General features: G+C 44.2%; 1 protein-coding gene across 1 annotated transcript in view; it reads left to right on the top strand.

Annotated features, from left to right (window-relative positions):
- The first annotated feature begins 23,694 nt into the window (after positions 1 to 23,694).
- PFKFB4 (6-phosphofructo-2-kinase/fructose-2,6-biphosphatase 4) overlaps positions 23,695 to 24,103 on the top strand; it is a 247,940-nt gene continuing 247,531 nt past the window's right edge. The window contains exon 1 of the mRNA XM_069206394.1: positions 23,695 to 24,032. Within this exon, the coding sequence (XP_069062495.1) occupies positions 23,981 to 24,032 (52 nt within the window). The 5' untranslated portion in view covers positions 23,695 to 23,980. The remainder of the gene's footprint in view (positions 24,033 to 24,103) is intronic.

Raw genomic sequence — 24,103 nt, 5'->3', positions numbered from 1 at the left:
TCGGTAGAAAGTGGTTCTAACCAAAACGAAAATAAAAACATGCCCCAGATATAAAAATATACTAAATAAATTTCGACAAGTCCAGAGGACACCAAAGCACAAGACTAAATTTAAATTTGTAAGCATGTGACGTAAAAGCCAAATCGTTACAATGTCAATTTAGAAGAAACCCAATTTCAGATGGAAGCCACAGAAAGCAGGATATCCTCCACTTCGGCAGATGTCAACACCGGAAAATCCACGCCAAATACTATCATGGAGCAGGTGTGCTCCAAAGCCCCAGAACCATCCAAGGCGGCATCCCGTGCAGGGCCTATGAACGAGACAATACCATCTTCCTCCAGGAAGGGAATCTCGTAAACCGCCTCACGAAGCAAAAGCAACTGCGGGGCACATGTCTGGGAATGAGCCCTAATCGGGAACATCAACAGATTAGCATCAACCACTGGGGGGCGCTGCAGTAAGAGACAGAGAACCATTGTATGTTCAAACGAGCACCAAAGGCACCGAAACACGGGTTGCACACAATCCAAAACTGGTCGGAATGACAGAGACCAGCCACACTCCAAATGTCCCAGCAGTGTTGCTCCAAAATACTGCATCATGCACTCACGACACAGCTGCGCCGATGGGAGCGCCCACATTGGATCTTGTTGTGGCGGGACAGCCATTTCAGAAGAACAACAGCAACAGCAAAACACCAGCCAATAAAGCCAAAGTAATCGGAAATCCTCCAAAAATGCTTCCGAAAATAGAATGAATAGCCGAAGGTATCAAACCGAATATGGAAGAGAAGGCATGAGCAAACCCAACACCAACGGCTTTGAAAAAATGTGCAATTCCAGCAGTGCTGGACGCATTAAATATACGTCCCACAAGTTCACCAAAGTGGCTCGGAAAGTTAGTATTTAACAGGGACTGTATTTCTGCTGATGACCTCGGCACCTGAAGTGTGTAGGTCTCGCGTGCAGATGTAAGGGCCACATGCTTTTGAAACAATAGAGCCTTTAGTCGACTCAACTTGTCGAAATTCACCTTGGAAGTAGCAATGTGAGGCCAGATGTCTGCTACCTCCCTTAATTTAGTGGGGGGAAACAACACATTTCCGCAGCACGTAACAGCCTTGGTGACCACGACCACATAAACTATTCCGGCACGCATGCCACAACAGGCTTCACTGCTAAGAAGGACGTAGCTGCCGTTTGAAAGCACCTGGAATGTGTTTTTAATCACGGGGACTGGAACTCCCTTTAGATAGCAAGCCAAGTTCGCAACCGAGGCATTACACGCCCCATGCAAGGACAGCTGCTTACAAACCATTGAATGGCTGACAGAAGTTTCACATTCGCTACCGCTAAGAAAAACCTCCCTCATATCATTTAAACATCTGTATAAAAAGGGAAGCTCCCACACCTCATGTATGTAACTGTCTCCCAATTTCTCATATCTGCCCACCGGAATATGCTTCAAACAAGAAGTGAATTGCAGAGTAGAAATAGGTAAATTTATAACCCTGTGTATCAACCATTCAGCTGATGGAATCTGAGCCACAGTAAAAGGCAACTTTTCCAACTTTTCAATATTCAACATAACATATGTCGCCTCCTTTTTTGCCATCAGCTGTTGTTGACGTGTCAAATTAAAGGAAACAAATATATGTCCTTGGCTCTGATGTGCTACCACGGAACGCGACCCGCCTTCAATGTCTGTAGTGTCCAACCCAAATGCATAATGGACCGCGTTTGACTCTGTCCATGATATAAAGAAGACATATCTGATCTAATAATGTCTATAGCAGAGGAAACAATGTTGTCAATCGTATATACACGGTCAGACAGGGTATGTATTCCATTATCCACAACAGACAATGCTTGTTTCAAATTGTTCTGATCAATCTGCCTCCACCGGTCCGCTGCCTCCTGTTGTGAAAGTTTCCATATCTCATTGTACACTTCATACAAAAAACGTTTCCTCCGGGGCATTCTTGGACCTGACAAAAAATCTTGCAAGTCAGTATAATTAGACAGCAACGTGAGATGTGTCTTAACTGCATCTAGCGTGGAGGATCTCAACCATTGTTGACAAAGTTTCCCCTCACTATATGTAGTAATGATATCAGCATGTTCCGGTGATATGTAATGAGAGTCTGCCCTACTGGTCCTGAAACCCCCCGAGGAGGTGACAAAACATTGATGACACCCATTAGTGTCTATGGGCCACAATAACCACCCGCCTGGACGTGTCAATGAAGTGTTAAGCGTACCATTCTGGACCCAGTCTGTAAGCTCACTAAACGTGACATTAATATATTGCTGCCAATCTTTCATTTTGGAAGGGACAGGAATGCCAGGCATATTCAAGTCTCTAATCGTCGCTAAGCCCAAACAACTAGTCTGTTGTACAGTGTCATTTAAGAAAATCATTTGGACAGGAATGATACATGCCCTAAACAACGTTTCCCTACCCCGTGTTTGCCAATGTTTTGTTCCCCAAACACTTTTCAAATCAACCGTTTTGGACCAGTATTCATACCCTTCATTAGATAGTTGGGAAACAAATGAACTGGAATACAGCAATTTAGTATCAGTCAACAACATTTGCTTATTAGCATGCGGAGATACTTTAAAATAATATGACTTAGCACTTTGTTGATGATGCCCAGAAAAATATGCAAATTTGTCAGAATGAGTTTTAGAACTCCCCTGCGGAGGAGTAGGGCAATGTTCCCATTGTATATACTCAAATATCGATTTAGGGCTACTGGCTTTATGAATAAAGTGGTGTCCATAATAATTGTAACAAAACATGTCACCATAATTAGCTCGAAACTGGTAAGCATCTTCATTTTCATAGACAGTATAATACTGCAATTCTGTCAACATAGAGTCAACTGTCTTCACATCCCAATCATCAGATACAATGCCTGGTATAACTATATCATTCATTGATAACTTTAGAACATACGGTATTTGAATTATCTCAGTGGGACCATATATATCAAACAATACTCTATCCCACACAATCCCATCCGGAATAGGTACAGCAGAAATGTTCACAAAGGACAAGTCTCTTCGAACTTTATGCGATGAAAAATGTGGTTTCAAAACCTCCTCCACCTGCTCAATCTCTGATCGTTCAGGAAGAAAATGACCATGTATGACCAGGAAAAAGGTAACAACAAACCCTAGCCACAGAAAAAAAAGCCATCAGAGTCATAACAAGCCACAGATAGTTCCAAGGAAAAACAAAATACTTATGTTTAAGCCAATACATCAGCTTACGTGGACCCACGTCCGGTGTTGAAGAGGACAAAGAGTCCGACCTGTTATCATTATTGTTATTAAAGCAGCCGGAGGCAGTTCTCGCAAAAGGTGCCACCGTAAACAAAGGAGCAGTTTGTGTCTCTCGTCGTGGTACGCTGTAGATAACACTTTCAGCAACATCAGTAGTCACATCAACTGGATCAAAAGATTCCAAAATATTTGTTGTTAGTGGAACAATTGTAAGATCAGCTTCCACCCTCCCCAAGCTCGGAGAGGAAACAGCGTCGGTGCAAATCACCTGCAGCGGAACATCGTCCCCAGTAGTGAGAGGGATTCGGGAACTACTGGGCGTTCTTCTTGGCCTGCTGTGCAGAATCGGCCACATGTTGTAACTTGACATTGTCGATGGATACAAAGCGATTTCCTTTGGCTCCTTGCAACGGCGGCAAAATCACAGTTCTTGTTCCGTGGATCCCCAGTACAGGGACTGGCGCTCGATACGAAGGGCCAAATTCTTTTTTCACTGCGACCTTTTCACGCACAAGATCCCCAACTCTGGGAATCCAACCAGTAGGCGTTACTGGTTCATCCTTAATTCCTGTGGAGGCAGCACTGGCAGAAGAGTTATCCTCACGGAATTGTTGTAAATCCTGCAAAACAGTGACACAATCATTTATGTCAAATGGTGTTTCCGCCGCCTCCACACCAGGACCATCTAGATCTGGAACAAACATTAGTGTTCCGAACAGGCACTCATATGAAGTACGACCCCCCAGGGACCTTCTAGGCAAGTTATTTAGTGCTCTCTGTACCACATACAGGTGGGTTAGCCAACTACGACCCGTACCTATAACTCTGGCCGTTAAGGATTGCTTTAAATCACGATTTAAACGCTCCACAACAGAATTTCCCTCTGGATGAAATGGAGACGAGAACTGGAGCTGGACCCCCAACGAAGCCATGGTGTCCATGAATGCCTTAGAGGCAAATGCAGGGCCCTGGTCCGAATGGAAAGCCGCAACTGCATATGTATCGACAAAGATGCGCAAATCTTTAATAACAGTTCGAGCGTCAGCCGAGAGCTGTGGCCATACCCACACAAATCTGGAGCACGAATCTACAGCTACCAAAATATATTTGTATGCACTATCTGGTGTCAGCGGACCACAATTATCCAAGTACACACACTGTAATGGTTTATTTGATATTAGAAGGGGCGTCTGCTGCGGGCGTCTAGCCGTGGAAACTTTAATTTGTTGACAGATGTCACAACAAAGGACATACTGCTTCGTCTCTTTATAAAGACCAGGCCACCAATAACGGGCCTGTAACAGTGAAATTGTGGCAGCCACGCCAGCATGTGCAGATGCCGCCCCCTCATGTGCTGTAGAAATTAATTGAGGTCGCACAATTGTATTGGGCATGTCCCGTACACCAACGCCTGGGATTTTAACTTCAGCGTTCAGCATACAACCCATGGAGTAATGATATTTAGACGGAAATCCTTTAGGATATGGCGTGCCATCAGCCATAGCTTTTATGGCTGCCAAAATCTCTGTGTCTGGTTTGGAACTCGAACGAGTTACTGCGGCCACAGTGGCAACAGCCACTGCCCACTTTGCGGCTTCATCAGCCAAAGTATTTCCAGCAACGTGTATTCCAATGCGCTGGTGTCCAAGTGTATGTACACCATGGACCTTAGGAAGCGGCTCCTTCAGATCCGCAACCTTCCCCCACAGTAACCTGTGTTTTATGGTGTTACCCTTGGAATCTCTGAACCCATTTAACCTCCAGTAATGCAAATATTCATTGAAAGACTGAACACAGTAATAGGAATCACAAACAAGCAGTGTAAACTGTGCCGGATCAACATGTTCCAAGGCCAATATTAGAGCTTTCAGCTCAGCCAACTGTGCCGTACAGTCTCCCAAGGTCTGCATATAAGTATGTTGGGGGCAAAACTTCTCCCCCTCCACATAGCCGCTCACTGCCGCACATGCAGCAGAATACTGTTGTTTAGTTCCCACCGCAGGCTGCGCAGAGCCTTCTGTGTACATGACCACCTGATATTGATCAATAGGCAACGTGCCAGCGGGAACCAGGTATTCCATTTCATATTGTAGAAATTCCTGTGTCTGCAGTTTTGGGTCAAAAATGTAATCTACATCAGTGGCTGTCAAAGACGTAGCCCATTGTATACATCGCGGGTGTAGCGCTTTCGCATTAGGAACACTCGCTTTCGTAACAGCCTCTAAGGCTGGAATCGGGGAAACGACAATGATGCGTTGGCCTTGGGCAAGAGGTCGTTCTTTAATCACAGCCATCTGTACAGCGGTGAGAATTTTCTCAGTTTGTGCAAAACGTTGTTCTGCAGCAGAATACAAGTGGGACTTGTATCCTATCGGGACCGTCTCACCCTCATTAAAGGTGACATACGTAAACCCAATGGCCCCAGCTATAACCCTGATGACCAGATGTGTCTTATTGTCCCGTGTATGTAAATGCTTTGCAGCCAGGAGATCAGTTTGCAAGTCTCGAAGAGTATGTGTATGCTCAATCATCCAAAATCTACTCAAACAATTTGGGCGAATCAACTTGTATAATGGTTTTATACGTGTAGCATAATCAGGAATGTAAGTTCTGCCAAAACGACTGGAGTTTCTTAATCGTATTAGGAGGTTGCAACTGAGCACATTTTTCTAAAAAGTGTGGCGCTAAGCTCTTACCCTCATTCGGCAGCTCATATCCCAGGAAAATGACGCTGAGGAAGGCAATTTTCGACTTTTTGAAGTTAAATTTGTAGCCAATTTCAGCAAATCCCACAACAATGCGGGCTACCCACCTAGTAACTCATCATCTGTTAGATATATATCATCAACATATGACAACGCTTCAGGGTCTAACTCGTGCAGAATTTCAGTCCCACGAGACGAAAACAGTCCTGGGCTATTCTTATACCCCTGAGGCAAATGACAAAACTTTTTTCTGAGAGCCAAACGCACTAAAGCTCGTAAAATCCCTACTTTCAGGTGCTATATTCTGGCAGAAGAAACCATTCAAGATATCCAAGGTTGTTTTGTATTTCTTACGCACAATATTATTCATGAGTGCTGCGCTATGTGAATTCTGTATAGCATATGTGCGTGTATGTCCATTTAAATGTCTGTAGTCCACCACTATCCTATAAGAATGGTCCGGTTTAGCAACAGGGAATAAGGGATTATTCATCGGCGAGACACAGGGTTCAATTACTCCCTGGTACTCCAATTGTGTAAGTATTTTCCTTACCGATGCCCTTGCTTCATATTTTATAGGATATTGCGGTTGCGGCTGAGGTTCGCCCTTAATCGGAATTACATGATAAGGTGAATCCCTATCCCACCCCACATGATTTCTATATAAGGCGGGTGCTTGTGCCAGAGCCCATGCAATGCTATAGGACTCTGCGAGTTATTCCGGAACAAGTGGTGAGAATGAAGGTGTAATAACCTCCTCCCCAACCGGACAGTCGCGAACAAAGTCAGGGGGCCAATCCTGTTCGGCCAGCAGAATGTCATATAGTTTGACTACACGATCCCAAAAAATGGCGTTTATAGTGTGCTCAATGTCCCCTTCTAACTGTAAAGTTACTGTATAAACTCTATCGGGATTAGAGACACGCATATCTGCTGTTTCGACTTGTATGAAGTCATCAGTTGCTTTAACCTCCAGATGCTCTAGAAGATTCCGGCGAACTATTGTGACCTCTGCCGCGCTGTCTAACAGTGCCAGTGCCCATGTCTTGTTCCTCAAGAGAACTCTCTTCCTGTGTCGCATGTCTAACTGAGACTGCCGCCACCTTCTTCTTTTTAAACTGCTGTTTTGGTTGGATCGGTTTCTCCTCCTTCTTGACAGAAACCTCCGACGAGCGTTGTGATTCCTGTCTCGGTTTCACATACTCTGTTCTCCGCTCTGACCGCCCACCTATCTCATTTCTTTTTTCCGATAAGTCCTGAAAGGAACGAGATTGGCGTGTATCAGTATATTGATAACTATCAGGCGTCTTCAAATTATCCCTATTTCTGAGATTATACCTAGTCTGCGGGGTCTCCGGTCTCGGAGATTCTCCCCTTTCTTTCTTAGGTGTTTGTTGTTTTTTCTCCCAGCGCTTTTTTGTACCCTCAGGTTGCTGTTGCTTAGTAGCATCTTTACTGCCCTTACCCTGAAACTGTGGTTTCTGTGGTCTAGCCCCCAGGCTATCACGACCGATACTGGAATATGTTTCCGCTATTATTCTTGGCAGCTCCCGCTCCTGAGTGAGTTGCGGGACGTCACGAAGACGCATACGCACCGCTAGTGCCACTGCCTCCCCTTTTAGATTACTCAATATGATGGAAGAAACCGTGGCAAAATTGACTATCATCTGCATCCCTAAATCTAAGGCCGGGGCTGCCCCATATTCATCTTGAATTTGTTTGAGCACTTCCGGTAAATTAGCCAATGTCGGCATACCGTGTGCTGTAGCGTAGAGCGCGGCAAACACTGTGCCCCATGTATTACAATGGTCCTCTGTAGGAACCATACCAAACGGTAAACACATCGTTAATATTCTGTGTTTATCCTGAGGTCCCGTATGGGGAAATACTGCTTCCAGCGTATTAATTTTTTGCGCCAGCCAAAATGGAGTCTCCTCTCTTTTAGCCGGTACTTTGCCCATAAAAGAGTGCACAGTGGCCGGATTGATACCCGGAACTACTGCATGTGGTTGTGCCGGAGCAGCACGCGCTGGGTTTGTGTTTAGTGTCTGCATCACAAATTGAACTAAACGTCTATATGTAGCCATTAATTCTGTATATAAATGACGAACTTCAGCCACCGCCAACTGAGCCACCGCTGGATGTGGTGTATATGTAGCCAATAAAGGCCAGGTAGGACCATCGTTACTTAGTGGACCTAGCCTAACTGATGCTATGGTGTGGGGTAGGGTGCCATCAAGCCAATTATTATGTTCTTGATAAGATAGAGGTATTTCTAAATATGCATATGCCCTGTATTGTCCAGGGACATTAGCAAGAGTGTAATCGTGAAATGTGTGTGAATTTCCATCAACTGCTGGAAATATGACCCAAGAATAAAAAAGTTCTGTTCTATAGGCTGCATGTGCATCCACCACAAACGTGACTGGACCCCCCTGGTTTGTTAGACCATGTGTTAGCAAATGAGCCGTGAGCGGATGTCGCATATTAACTGCTATGTTCATTACTTGGGGATTCGCCATTATGAAAACAGCGCTAGTTCAGAGAAGGCACACCAATATCGGGGTTTTCCTTTTAGAGTTCAAGCTTGAACAACCAACCGCTATTAATAGGATCTACCTATATTGCGGTGGCGGAAGTCCTCAGTGCCACGGACGTCTCCGTAAAGGGAACCGAGGAGTCAATATATATATGAGACCGAGAGAGACAGCCGGACCTAAAAATTAGAGTCAGACCAAACGTTGGCGTCGCCATGTCGCGTGGGCTCTCATTATCCTAAATGAGACTACTGGATTTCTAGGTAGCAGGGTCGTTCCTGGTGTGGGGGACTGAGTCTTACCCACTTAGAAGGACCTCTGTCACCTTCAATCCGGTTTTAGTCCGGCTAACTAGCAGTGCCTCATCTCTCCCAAGGGCAAGGGATGATTGGGCAGCCGAGCGCATGACATCTTTAGAACTTCTCAGGGAAGTCGTGGTCACTCAGATCCCAACCAGCTCTCTCATTTACAGTATGATCTCATATACAAATGACAAAGGCAGTTTGAGTTTTATAGATTGTTTTTAATAAAACGACTGCATTTTAGATAATGAGGCGTGAGCCGCAATAACCAGAACCATACAACACAGTAGGATTGAAATAGTCACGAGGAGAGTGAAACATAAGAACAACGCTATCATAGTGTTAATAGGTTACGTTCTCTCTAAGTACGTTTTATTTTGAGCACAGCATGTGAAGCTCTAAGCTTGCCTTTCAGATTCCCTGGGAAGGCATCAACCTTCATACCTGAGCAAAGGCCTGTGATCTGGATCAGCATCTGCAACAGGGCAGTCAGCGTCTAGTTGCGGTTCCCTGGTCGGAATCTCCCTCTTTCTTGTATTAGGACAAGGAAGTGTTTTTATAATTAACATGTCAGTGTGATCATAAAACATCCCTACGCAAGAATGTATCCAAAGACTAAACTCCTACCACGTCTATCGGCAATGTACCAGACTGTGTCCTTGACTGGAGCACAGAGTGAGCAAGAATGTGTTATTGAGAACTCCAGTGCTGAAGTAGGCTAAACAGTGTGATATAAAAAATAAAACAAGACCGTAGAACTGGCTATCTGAAAAATAACAGTACAAAGCTGAATAAAATGCATTTAGAGCAAAGTGCACAGAGGCTCTATGCTGCGAGCAAAGGAATAAAATACATCTAGGGCAAAGTGCACAAAGGCCTAACGCCTGAAGCAGGATACATAAAAATGACCACACTACAAAACCACAACCACGTGTTATTCCACAGTACAACCTGTGGAAATCAAAACAGGGAGATAAAACAGGCGAGTGGAAAAATGCTACGGCCCTCATTATGAGGTCTGCCTGCGGAGCTCAACTCTGGGTGAGATGCCACCCGGAGCCAGTGGTGCTGGAACAAGTTTTTAGAGTAGAGATGCAGCCTTTAATGTTATATCACTGAAGTCATAGGAACTGTTAAACAACCAAGTGTCACAAATAAAACATGGTAAAAGTGCCATGCCCTTTCAGCAGGAGAGTGGTAAGGGTGTGGTATATAGCTGGTGGTGCATTTTGGATCACTGGTGAGGTACTACACATGTATTTACAGACAGCAAGTTTTTCGATGAAATTAACACTTAGGGCCTCAATACGAAGCTGGCGGTCCTGAGACCGCCAGCCTCATGTTGGCCGTCAAGACCTCCACTGCTGTGGCAGTACAACCTCCACATTAAGATCCTGGTGGTGAGATTGCCAGGGTTCTGCCGTCTCCACCGGGATCGGTGATCCTGATGGGTTGACGGCAGGTGCAGGTCACAATCAACCAGGGCGGTGCTGCATGCAGCGCCGCCCTGCTGATTACAACATGGTTCTCCACCAGCCTTTTCATGAAAATGCTGGTGGAGAACAGGTGCAGGGGCTGCAGGGGCACTTGGCATGGGCAGTGCAATGGTCCCCCTGCCCAGCACCCTTGCAATGTTCTAGCTACTGTGCAGACAGTGAACACTGCGAGGGTGCTGGTGCACCCTGCAGGCGACAGCATTTTCGCCGGCTTGATTACGAGCCGGAGACAATTTTGCTGCCACTTTCCTGCTAGGCTGACTGGCAGGATTCCTCAGTTTCCGCCTGTCAGCCTAACGGGAAAGTCTTAATGGGTCAAACGGGGAGGTAGTGAGTGTGGCAGTAACCTCCCCGTCGGATGTTCAGCGGTCAGGTCTTCCTATCCACCAAAATCTTAATGAGGCCCTAAATATGCATAGCCATGCAGTTTTACTGATAAAACTTATAAAATATAATGTATGGAAATTGGGTTTCAGCAAATATTTAAAATTTGCACCTTGCCAAGTTAAGTGCCTTGATTTGTTACACTTCAGAATTATTGCCACTTAGGTCACTTTTACAAAATCCTCTCACTTTGCAGTTAAGTAAAAGTAAATACCAATTTCTGAATAAGCAGAACATATTCAGAGTCATAGCCTAGGGGTTTACCATCGTCTTGAAAGACAACAAGTGTGACAAGATAAAAACAAAATCTAAAGGCATTTTGATTGCTCAGTCTCCTTCTGAATTTCAGTATGATTATTTCTGGGGGTGATGCAACACCCCCAGAAGCCCTACTTCCAGCACCTATGCCTGGGCTATTACAATGGGCCTAGTCATTATGGATTCAATAGATCTGAGCCTAGAGACACCAGGCCCACTTTTAGAGTTGAACCTGTGAGTGAATGCGCTCGCTTGCAACACTATTGTTTTCAATAAAGACTTTGCAGCCCACACACTGCTCATAATTTGTTGGCTCCAGTTTCAGTCCTCTTTGGTGCCTCATAACTGGCCATCACAGCCCAGATGTCAGTTCTGTTAGTCTCTGTGGTGCAGGGACCAAGCACAGATTAGTTCAACTTAATTCGTGCCCGCCATTATTCCTGACGTGATTGAAGTACTATTTGTTCTTCCTCCATTGCACTCTCCCTGCCTGTTGCTCCATCCATACTGTTCACGTCTTTGAAATTGCTCTCCCCCACTCTGCATGTCTTGTCCCCAAACACTTTCCATCTGCTGTCATTTGCTGCCTCCCATGCACCTGAGACAGTTTGCTTTAGTTTGCATCTCCCTCTGACGCTACCCCTCTCTGTTTCTAGCATCCTTCCACATGGTTTTCTTCTTTCACTTTTTGCCTCATCTCCCGACCTTTTTCTTATTGCCCGTCTCTAAAGAGACCAGGTGTCATCTGGATGCCATGTTTGACTCCGGGCCTTTTCATTTTAGTAATCCTTAATTTCAGGTATGCTAGTAACAGTGTAACTGGGTACATTGACGTTATTTATTAATTACGCGATTGCATAAAATGCGAAGAAGACAGAGTGATGTACATATAGGAAGAGGACAAGCTGCACAGTGCTAAGTTAAGTAGTTAATAATAAGTAGAATAAGTAGTAAATGATAAATGCACAGCATTGAAAATGGTTTCCCTATGAGATGGCGTAATCTTGGAACATTTTCCTTCATCCCTATTTCTATCACACTCCTCTGTCTCCCTCTCTTTCGTATGGCCTCTGTTGTCTGTTGCATTCTTCCTCCTTACATTCTGTCCTATAACACCTCGACCACTCCGCCCCACCTATTCTCAGCTCTACCCTGTCGACCATTGCACTAAAATACTTTATTTTGTCATGAATTGTTCTTCCGGATGTTGTAAGAAGGCCCCCTCTTGTGTCTTGCCTGAGGGTCTATCATCTGTCAACGCGTCAACCCCAGCACTGCCTTTCACACACCTGAAAGGGTACACACAGGTTTTTATAGAAAGTTTTCAAAGGCATTTTAAGTGATTAAATAGGAACTCTAGGTGTCGTTGGCCACAGTGCTACTGGTCGGAAGCAGGTTTGCAATACCAGGGTGAATGAGGGATTGGGGTCGAATCCCAAGGCACATATCTGATAAACAATAGCGAGGACCTCTGGCTAGGGTAACCAGGCATCCTGGATTTGTCAGGACAGTCCTGTTTTTTCACCAGCTGTCCTGGCAGATTTCGGGAAATTTAACTTATGTCCCTGTTTTTAAAGAAGGTGGACTTAAAACAGTGGGAGGGACCTTTTTATGTTTTCCACATCAGAGATAGCTAGGCGCTGTTGTAAAAAAGCAATTCAATTAACAAGCATGATACTGATTTTAAAAATTGGATTTTATTTATGTTATTAGTGCCTCTGCTGTAATTATATGCTGATGAGCGCTGTCATTCTGCGCACTCGGTTGAAGCAAATTTGTAGTTTTTCTATTTTAATGAAATGTCCCGATTTTTTATTTTAAACTTCGGGACACCCTACCTCTGGCGTCATCTGTTAAGTTATTTAATACACTGATTTGCAACGTTTTCTATGAAACCATTATGGGAAAAGTATTTTCACATTATTTTCTTGAGTGGTAGTTTAGACCGTGAAATGGCTTAACATTGTTTATATTTCCCCACTGCTAATTACATTATTGGCCCTGGTCAACTTTCCAAAATAGTTTCCAGTACTGAGAATTTCTATGGGGCATGTGAATATCTCCACCATTGAATGAGGTGACATCTTAATAACCCAGTGGTCTTGAAACATTTTATGCTGAGGCCTCCTTGAGTAAGAAAATGTATGATAACATACCAAATGACTGGGCTGATACTTTTTAAAAACAAATAATGTGTAAAATGTTAAACAGCCTCCTAAGATATCACCTAGGACAGCACATGAGTTTTCCATTGAGAGACCTTTTGTTCTCCTACATGGGGCTCAGAGGCCGCCTATTTCTTGCAATTGGTTGGTTTCCCTGTCACTCCAATTTGCTTGCTTCTTATTTGTCAGCTTGTGTAGTCTTCCTTTCTTTTTGTGTGTTTGTCCCTCCCCTGGAACATGGATAAATTATGTGTGTCCTTCCACTACTTGCATTTTGAAGTGATACATTTTTCTTTTTGTTTAAGCAATCTGCAAGAATGTGTGTGCATATCAGCTGTCTCACTTGTGTACGTTTCTCCCCTTTGTATTCTTGTCCAGCCTCATCCATGATTGTGTGCTTGTCTCAGCCCCCGCCCAGCCCTCTGTTGGCCATGTGCTTGTCCCACCCCCTTTCAACCAGCCTCTGTTGTCTGGCTATGGCTACTTGTCTTCAGCCCCTCCCAGTCTCCCTGTTTACTTGCCCTCAATCCCTCCTGACCACCTACCATTGTCCATCTGCGTCACTGCACTCTATGCCATTTCACTCTATGCTACTGCACTCTGCGCCAATGCATCCAGTGCCAGTGTACTCCACACCACTTTACCCAAAACCAATGCCCTCTATGCCAATCTCCTCTGCACCACTGCACTGTACACCACTGTACTCCACGTATTGCACTCTATGCCACTGCAATCAGTGCTCTGCCACTCTGTGCCCTTCTGTTCTACGCCCCTGTGCTCTATGTCACTGTGCTCTACACCGCTACTCTGTCACTGCACTCTACCTTGCACCACTTTGCTCTACCGTGCACCACTCCTCTCCACTCCGCTCTGAAACAATCTACTCTATACCACTGCATGCTTTTCCACTGCACTCATGCCACTCTAATCCACTCTAATATACGATATGCAACTGTACTCTAAAGCACTGCATTCTACGCCAATTCACTCGACACCACTTTACTCAAGACCAATGCACCCTACGCCACAGTACCTATGCCAACTACTTTGCACCACTGCACTTCACATCATTATACTCTACAACATTCTATTCAGAGCTACTGCACTCTACACCACTGCACGCTATGTCACTCTTCACCATTGCACTCTATGTCACTGCACTCTATGCCACTATGTTCCACTCTGCATCACTGTAGTCCATGTCACTGCTCTCAGCACAACGCTACGGTGCACTGCTCTATGCCACTGCACTGTATGCCACTCTCCTCTGAGTCACTCTAATCTGCGCCTCTGCATTGTACGCCAGTACACTCCACGAAACTCTATCATACACCACTGCACTCTATAACAGTATACTCTGCCAGACTGCACTCTCTGTCACTCTACTCTATGCCATTCTAAACCACTGAACTCTATGCCACTCTACTCTGCATCGCTCCACTCTACTCCACTGCACTCTATGCCTATTCATTCTAAACCACTCTAATCTGCTGTGCACCACACAACACTGTACTCTATTACACTTAACTCAACACCACTTTGCTCTACTCTAAAACAATCTACTTTATTCCACTGCCATCTGCGCCACTGTATTTCACTCTGCGTCACTGTACTCTACGCCACTGCACTCTATGTCAGTCTACTTTGCAACATTGCACTCTACGCCACTATACGTTGACACTGGGCTCTATGCCTCTCTTCTCTACGCCATTGCACTCTATGACACACTATTCTGCAGCACTGCACTCTACTCACTGAACTCTGTGGCACTCTACTCTGTGCACTTTACTCAATGCCACTGCACTCTGCTCTGCACCATCTGCTGCACGCTATGCCAATGCACTATATGGAGGGCCACTGGAATTATGCAATTGTGTGGCAGCGGCGATTTTCACATAAATACAGATTTGCCGTATTTGCAAGATATTCCATCATCAGCCACATAATCTGCAGGTTTTAACAAAACAATTTTGGTTCTAGCTCAAACGGTTCAAAAGTTACCAAAACTGCAGCAACATGTGGTGCTGCGCAGTGAAAATCTTCGCAGAACTCGACTTGTCACCTTTTCGTTGCTTATTGCTACGTTTGGGTATTAAAATGGTCCTAGCGAGGTGCAACCGATGCCCAGTGTTATAAAGTTTAAAAATGGTAAAATAATGAAGCAATATTATTACAAAATGCACTGCATTATGCCACATAATTTGTTTTTTCCTGACACATAATTTACTAAACCCTGCTGCATAATTTGACCCTTTCATGCCGTATAATTCCAGTGGCCCTGACTAAATGCCACTCTAGTCTACTGTGCACCACTGCACTCTGACACTGTGCTCTACACCAGTGCACTTGACCCCACTCTCCTCTACACTCCTGTACTCTACCACAGTCTACTCTGCACCACTGGTCTCTAATCTGCACCACTCTGCCGCCCTGCTGCACTCTTGGTTAATGCACTCTATGCCACTCTAATCTAATGTGCACCACTACACTCTGACACTATACTCCACACCTCTCACCACCCCACTACTCTATGGCAGTTCACTCTAACCCATTCTTCTTTGCACCACAGCACTCTTCATCGCTGTACTCTACACCACTCCAGTCTAGGCCACTGCACTCTGCACCACTCTAATCTACACCGCTCCACACTATGTCACTCAATCCTACACTGCTGCACTCTATTCCACTGCAGTCCATAACAATGCTGTACACCACTTTACTCAAAATCAATACACTCTACGCCACTGCACTCTACGACACTCTACACTGCAGCACTGCACTCTCTGCCACCAAAGTCTATGCTGCTCTACTCTATACCACTGCACCCTACTCTGCGCCACTCTATGGTACTCAAAGACAATGCACTCTATGCCACTATAATCCACTGTGCAGCCCTGCACTCTAAGACACTGTACGCTGCACCTCTCCACTCTGCACTACTCTACTATATGCCAGTGCACTGTACCCCACTCTACTGTGCACCACTGAATTATTTACCACTGTTCTCTAAACCACTCACGTCTAGGCCACTCCACTCTACACCACTCCACAACACTCTATAACAGTACTCTCTACACCACTTTACTCTGAAACAATCTACTCCATGCCACTGCACTCTACTCTACTCCACTCCACTTCACTCTAAGCCACTCCGCTCAAAGCTTCGCCACTCTACTCTACACCACTCTATGCCACTCCGCCCTACCCTGCACCACTATACTCTATCCTGCACCACTCCACTCTACCACAATCTACTCTGAGCCACTGCACTGTATACTACTTTACTCCACCACTGCACTCTGCTCTGTGCCACTCTATGCCTCTGCAGTCTACGCTATGCGACTGTGTTCTAAACCACTGCACTCTAAGCTAATGCACTTTACTCAAATCCAATGCACCAAAATCAGTGCACTATTCGCCACTGCACTTTATACCAATCTACTTTGCTCCACTGTACTTTATGCCACTTCATTCTAGGGCACTCTTGCATTCTACTACACTCCACTCTACGATACTCCACTACATGGTATTCCAATCTGTGATGCTCTTCTCCATTAAACTCTGCTCCACTGACACTACTCAACTCTATGCACTCCAATCTACAGCACTCTACTTCACATTATACCATTCTATGACACTACTCCACTCTATGATGCTCTACGCAACTCCCTGTATGGCACTCAATGCCACTCTACTCCACTCTATTCTATGACACACTACTTGATTCTGCTCCACTCTATGCTACTCCGCTCTATGCCACTCCATTCTACAACACTCCACTCTATGCAACACCTTCTACGCCACTCCACTCTGCTGTACCCACTTCATGACAATTTATGCCACGCCATTCTTCAACCCTGTGCTCAACTTTGACACTGTACTCCACTCTCACCACCCAACTCTGCATCCTTCCACTCTACAACACTCTTCTCCCTTCACGATGTTCCACAACACTCAATAACACTCCACTCCACCATAATCTCCATTACCTCACTAACTGTTAGCCATGCTGAACAGCGCCACTCGGGTGTACAACGTTGCTAAAACATATTAGCAAAGCTAATAGCTCTTGCATGGAGAGACCTATTGGCTTTGTCAATGGTTATTTATTGAATGCGGCTGTTCACTTAGTGAAACCACTGAAGGGACACAGACAAAGGTTGTAAGTGGATCAGAGCTGCCCCTCCCCCTCACCAAAATCCTGAAGCACCAAGGGGAGAAAATACAAGGTTCCCTTGGCCTAACCCTCCTTTGACCTGGCCTGATCCTCCTGACCAGCCATCCACTGCCTCACAACTCTCATTAGCCTTGCCACTGATATTTTCTACCTGCTCTTAGGGTGCAGAAATGTAAGTAGACTTGTACTTAAAATCTGGAAGAAACACTAAAAAAAAGAACCAGTATTCCAGTGCCTATGTGATTAGTCACCTTTCTGGAGACAAATCTTTATTTGCAGGATTCTGGTAAAGGCATACTAGCCAAAGTGTTGTGACAAGGAGGAATCTTACTACCAGGTGGAGCTCAATCACTCAGGATACGGGCCTAATACCTTTTGTTGTCTGGCTCTTGAACCTGTCTTACTATGCTGTGGGCTCATATGTAACTCTCTTTCACTCTGCACTTTTCTCCCAGTTCGGACGCTTCATGGGTTAGTCAGTATGGTAACAGGCTTATTCCAAATGTAGTATAAGGAAACTTGGCAGTTTAGCTTTGATGATGAATCCAGCTCCCATCTCGTATGGCTCCTGAAAGCATGGGAGAGCATGCACACTTGCACACATGCATGCAAGAACACTCTCACACACTCACTCATTCTCCCTCTTCTTCTCCCTCTCCCCCACTCCCTTTCTTTCCCTCTCTCTCTCCCTCTCCTCACCCTACTCCCTATCCCTCTCCATACAAGTGTAAGTCTTCAACTCTTCACTTTTCTTTGGGGAGATCCTCACACATGTAAGTTCACTACTTAGTAGAAGGAGGGGCCTGGGGAGTGGATGGAAAAAGAAGTGTACTTACTACTAATTTGGAGGGGTCTAAGGAGAAAAAAGGAGGGTTTTAAGAGAGTTAAGGAGAGGTTTAGGAAGAAGCATATACCCACCCACAAAAGTGTGTAAACCCATTGCTATTCAGAAACTAACTTCTGTTACTACAAGCAAAAAAGGACCGAAGACAATAGTAGATTACGCCATATCAGAGCTTGAGTAAGTCCAGAAACACACATGGCCAACCACTGGTACAGCAATGCTCTCCCATAGAAAATAATAAATGTAGTGTCTTAAAATAAAACCCCAGGGAAATATTAGCAAATAAGTTAAGTGAAATTATTTAAAATAGTTAAAATATAAATACAAATAAATACATGTTAAGAAACATCTAAAAAACATATTTATTTTTTAATTATACCATATTTAACAACCTTTTTTGATTGTATACATTAATGCACAATTTGTATTGAAATGAAGCTAAACAACTTTCATCACATTTAATAATTATTGCATAGTAAATAAATATTTTTTTACTTTAAGTGGGAGTTTATTTTTTATTAAAACTTTAGAATTTGTGTTTAATTTAATATATTCACATTATTTAATAGTTGGGATTCAAAATGACATGAATAAGGAGGATTATAACATTTGTAAAAACATTTGTGCTGCATTTTAATACATGCAGAAAATTAACTTACATTACTAGTTCACATACAAATATTTTAACTTTTTTTAGTTAAATACATGGTCTTTTAGTTGGGGTGGAGATCTCTCTATTGTAAAATAGAGGGGAAATGTGTAGCATTTTTGAAGCTTTATAATAAATTGATAAACATATTTTTATGTTATTTATTAATGTAAATTAACTTAATAAATTGTATTTAAATGTAGAACAAAATATAAACTCTACATTGTAAATTAAATATTTAATTAATTTAAATATATTAAATTACATTAAAATATTTTTCTCTAGTTGAAATTAAAAATTACATTATAATAGGAATCCAGTGAATGGTGTTGCCTGCGACCATTCTGATGTCATTAGTCACTGATGTCACCACTGACTGAGTACCGATATTGAGCCTAAAGCCCTTCTGCAATTTAACTAATGGGCCATAACTTGTGATGATGCTTTGAGGCTGGTAAGTAGCTATGTTTTATAAATAGTCATTACGTATAGAAGCAGCAATACTGACCTGAAGTTAGCTGTGTCTTTCTATTTAAGTGAGAGTTATTTAATAATGGGCATGCTGTCATAGTTTTAAACTGCGCTGCTCAGTTTGGAAAGCTGGTACTCAAATGTACCTGGAGTGCAAGCGGCAACAACACCTGGATTGACCCTATTTGGAGACTCAAATAAACATTTCCTCACCTCACCACTGGTTTCCAATCTACTGCCTTCTTCCTCGTTCTTTGTACTGTAAAGCCTTTTTTTTTTTTTTTAAATGAAACATTCCCTGTTGCAGACTGTAAGAAATTGGAGTATTAGTTCTGGGGAGTGAGAACCCACCACAAATAATAATCAAAATTCTTGCCCGAGTGAATAAAACAAAATCTCTAAATAAACCTGTGCTGATCCCCATGGAAGCTTGGCACAAGCAGTCAGGCTTAACTTAGAAGCAATGTGTAAAGTATTATGCATTACTCAAACAGGAATGAAGAGAAAACGCAACACAAGAAAATAATATAAATCAACTTTAGAAATTTAGAAAATAGTGTAAATATTAATAAATAAAAGGATACTGATATGACAAAAATATGATTAGTAAAACCAAAAGAGATGATTTTTTAAAGTTTAAATGAGTTTAAAAAATAGTGGCATAAAGCACAAATCGCCAACTGGGTTATCTGGTGGAGCAATACCTGGTCAATGTAAAAAGTAAAGGCCAACCACGATGGAGGATGGGTCGGATACAGGGACCAGATTTGTCCTGGTATAAAGTTACCTTCTGACTTAGAATCTTCATTGGAGAAAAATCGGACATTGACTAGTTGCCGGTGGTGTAGGCTGCAAGCTGAATCTAAAGCAAAGTTAAATGACAGTGGGGTACTGAGGAGCAGGGTTCCAGTGCGGTCGTCAGCAAAGATGGGAAAGCTCCAAGTAGTCAAAGCCCAGTCTGTGCACGGGAAGGTCTTGACATCAATGGGCTCCTGCTCATCTTTGGCCCGATAGATTTCTCTTTGTTTGGACTTAGAAACTTTTCTGGAAGTCAGATTCCTTCAGTGGGGAAATTCAGAAAGTTGAACTTGACCAGCAATTCGATGTTGATGGCTCTGGCTTAAAGCCAGTCCCAATATCCACAAGTTCTCTGCAGGAGACATTGGCAAGAAGTTTCTAAGTCCCAGCTTTTTCAGTTTAGTCAAGAACAGACAATGTAACACCAACCAAGACCTGAGAGGCAGCACTTTAGGGTTAGGACTCACTTCAACAGAAACCAGCAGAAGGGTCCAGGGCAGGGAAAGGGTCACCTGAACAGCTGCAGAGAGAGAAGCCTCTTAAAGCTAGTTGTGTCCATGTAGTGCAGACAGTAGGTCAGCCAACTGACCCTTGGAGCCAGTTCTGGGGTCCTGGGTTCAAGATAAGCATGCCCAATCTTTCTTCAGGTTCTTCAGAAAGCTAGGTAGTACTTTTTCTGATCTTCCATAGGTGGAGGAATATTCTACAGAGGGTACTGGGAGGGACACATTTATGCCCAGTGCCGGCCATTGGGAGTAGGAATCTCAAGACCACTCCTTAACCAATGGGGAAAAAGTACTCAGGGGTGACCCTACCCAAATTTGCATCACTTCCTTTGTGTTTTTCTGAAAACTATCACACGGTGCCCCTCTTTACCTAAATCCAACATGTCTTTCCCTGGTCAGAACTCCCTGTATCCACCCAGAGGTGTGGCTATAATAACGAGCAAACCCTCCTTTGTGGTCACTTCAAACCAGTTCTGGGGCAACCCCCACTCCCACGGGGTGTGAAGCCAAGCTGACTAGGAAGAGAAAGGATGGCAGGCCTAGGTAGGAGTTACATCTGCCAGTGGCAGAGTAGGCATACTTTGAAGCTCAGGAAGCCTCTGAGCACAGCCCTCCTGGCCTTCCTCCTCAAGGAGGAAAAATACCCCTCCCACCCAATTCCTTTGTCCATTGACAGGGGCAAACCACACATCATAACAGGGGAACCATTCAACAGTCTGGTGATACTTGACACCAACAGAAAGGCCTATTTGACTTAGGCAGAAAAATTACAATTTACTAAAATTGTAATTTCATAAATAGTTATATAAAATCTACTTGACCAATAAGTTGGATTTTAAATTACTGAACTATTTTTCTAGCAGCTGCCAAACTGAAGTTAGGCACTGCACGTTGTTACAGTGTAACCTAGTGTTTTCCTGCCAGCCAACCTTGTCACAGTGAAAAATGACCTTGAAGGATTTTTACTACAAGTACAAGTAAAACAATAAATATACATGTCCTAATCTATGTGAATTTAGGGCCTATCTTAAGGGGGACCTATAAGTGTTACAAAAGGAGGATTAGGTCTTGTAAGAGGCTTTTTGTGAGGCTAAAAAGCAGTAGACCTTGAGATATGTTTATAGTGCTATTTTAGTGGGTGACCCAATGAGTGACGCAACACACTAGTAGTATTTAATTTAAAATCCATGGGTACATGTAGTACCATGTACTAGGTCCTACAAGTTAATTAAATGTGCTAATCAGGTGTCTACCAGTTTAATCAAGTTTTTGAGGTGGGGGTTACAAGCACTTTACCACAGGTTAGCAAGAGTAAGGAGTGCAGAGTCCTATGGTCAATAAAAACGAGTTCAGCAAAAGGATGGTCATTTCCAACACAGTGCTCTTTTTATGTGCTGTTATTCAAGTACCTTGCATTTTGATCACCTTCCACACCAACATTTCAAACCAGAGCCAAAACTTACTGCCTGAATGACAATCTTGATTAGCACAAGATCTCCACTGGCAATATTATATTTTTGAATGCTCCACTTTGGATGGGAAGCATTCCCAGACCTAATTAGATCACTATTGTTGATAGTTAATAAAATACATTCAATGATGAAGTCAGATTTTTAATAAATGTTAAGAAAAAGTAAGTTTAAGAATGTTACCTTTTTCCTGCCTGATGTTCCCAGAGGCTAAGAAGTGTGAGGCATTTGCTCTCCCACTTCTGTCACCCAGTAATTAGCACTTGAATATGAGGTAAAAATGTGTGAAATGTCTCATGGGAGAAAATAATATGCTAGTCTGAATGGGCAGCAATACATTCTCTGAACCGACAGAATATGCCGATTGGGGCTATGAGCATCCTTTTTTAAATTATAGTGCCAAACTTTGCTAGAATGTCAAATCCTGCTTGATAGGTCTGCTAGGTTTTTACACATAACTCTAAGGATGGACTTGAAAGGAATGGAAACCAGATATTAAAGAAATGCGTGTCTATTCAGTGCCTGGATGCTGAAGGACCTGCTTTGTCCTAACAGATTTCTATCTCTTTGTTTTTACCACGGTGGGCACACCTGAAAGGAAGAGAAACAGGATGCTAAAATTCTTCTTGTGTATCCAATGTCTGGTTGCTGGAAAACCTGACTTTGTTCTACCAGTCTTTTGTCTCTGGGTTAACTGAGGGTACAGTGACTGTCCAAAACTGGATTTTAGTATGGGAGTAAACTAGGATTACCATAGAACACTCCCCACACACATGTCCAGCTCTCAGCCAAGGTTTAGAGTGGCCAAAGATTTCCAGCATCTTGAGAATAGTTGTAGTGGGTGCTGTTGGTCCCGGGAATTTTTTACCCCATTGGTTAGGGCGTGCCCAGGAGCCATTCCCACCCACTGGCTTGTGCTAGGCACACATGTGGCACCTCCAGGCACCCACTTCAGAAAACTCCTGGACTTGAAAAAGAACTGCGTCTGTTAAACTTTCAGCAATGTCTCCCCTCTTGCTTGTTAGAGGGGTTGAGGGAGTGAATGGGAAGGGTATGGTATGGAGTGTGTTGGTAAGAAAACGATCGAGCGGAGCTGTCGGTCACTCGCATATGGGAGGGGTTTAGGTTTGCGAAACCCTAATCCCGCGTTGTTATTGCTCTAGTAGGAAACATTACAACCTACGTGAAAGCACGACACCGGGTTAACCATTATCCGAAACGTATAGCATTCTATCAAATTTGTGAGAGAACTGGCTCAAGAAGTTTGAAAGCAAGTCTGCAGGATTTGGACATCTGGCTGGTGCTGCATCTTCAAAGTACACATGTGAATGGCCATGGTGTATTGTGCTTGTGGTGTTTAAATATCGCAATTAGGCAAGCTGTCACATAACCCTGCCCTTGCAGTGTGCTAAACGTGGAATGGGGCCTGCAAGTGACCCTCGCTCTCGGCAAGCGTACCCCCCTCTTCTCGGTCAAGCGGTGATGCCTGCATCATAGCAGGAGCTCTTAGGTTCAGAGGGCAGGGAACGTTTGTTTATTTCTGCTCATTGTGGCGCAGAGGCGGCACGCCTCCACTGCCCCCCCCCCCCCCTCTCCACTGAGAGGGAGGCCCTCCCCTAGCACCGCCCCCTTGTATTACTAACCGAGACCAGGGCTGGAGCAAGAGAAACCAAACAAACTACGTCCTTACTGGCTGGGTCCGCGTGTGGCAGGGGAAGCGCTCCGGGTACAGAATGTGGCTGGACAGCACCGCCGGTCCGAGCGAGCAGATCCCAGCAGGGCGTTAACGACTTGTTTATGCCCTGAGCTGAGCTTGTTGCCACCAGGAATGCCAGTGGGGCTTCCCTTTGCATCCCTCTGCGAGAGCTCCGCCTGAGCGCTCCGCTGCCGTCCCGGCTGGCACAGGGCTCCTGTCACCGGTGCAGGATGAAGGACTCCAGCAGTGGCCCCAGCAGGCGGGATTCTCCGGGTAACCCAGGTAGGGGACGGGGCATTCGGGGACTGTGGCGGGGTTGACTTTAAAGGGCGGACTGATGTTGTGCGTGGACA

This window comes from Pleurodeles waltl, chromosome 9 (genome assembly GCF_031143425.1).
Source record: "Pleurodeles waltl isolate 20211129_DDA chromosome 9, aPleWal1.hap1.20221129, whole genome shotgun sequence".
In the NCBI taxonomy this organism is placed as follows: Eukaryota; Metazoa; Chordata; class Amphibia; order Caudata; family Salamandridae; genus Pleurodeles; species Pleurodeles waltl.
This window is presented reverse-complemented; position numbering and strand designations above follow the sequence as displayed.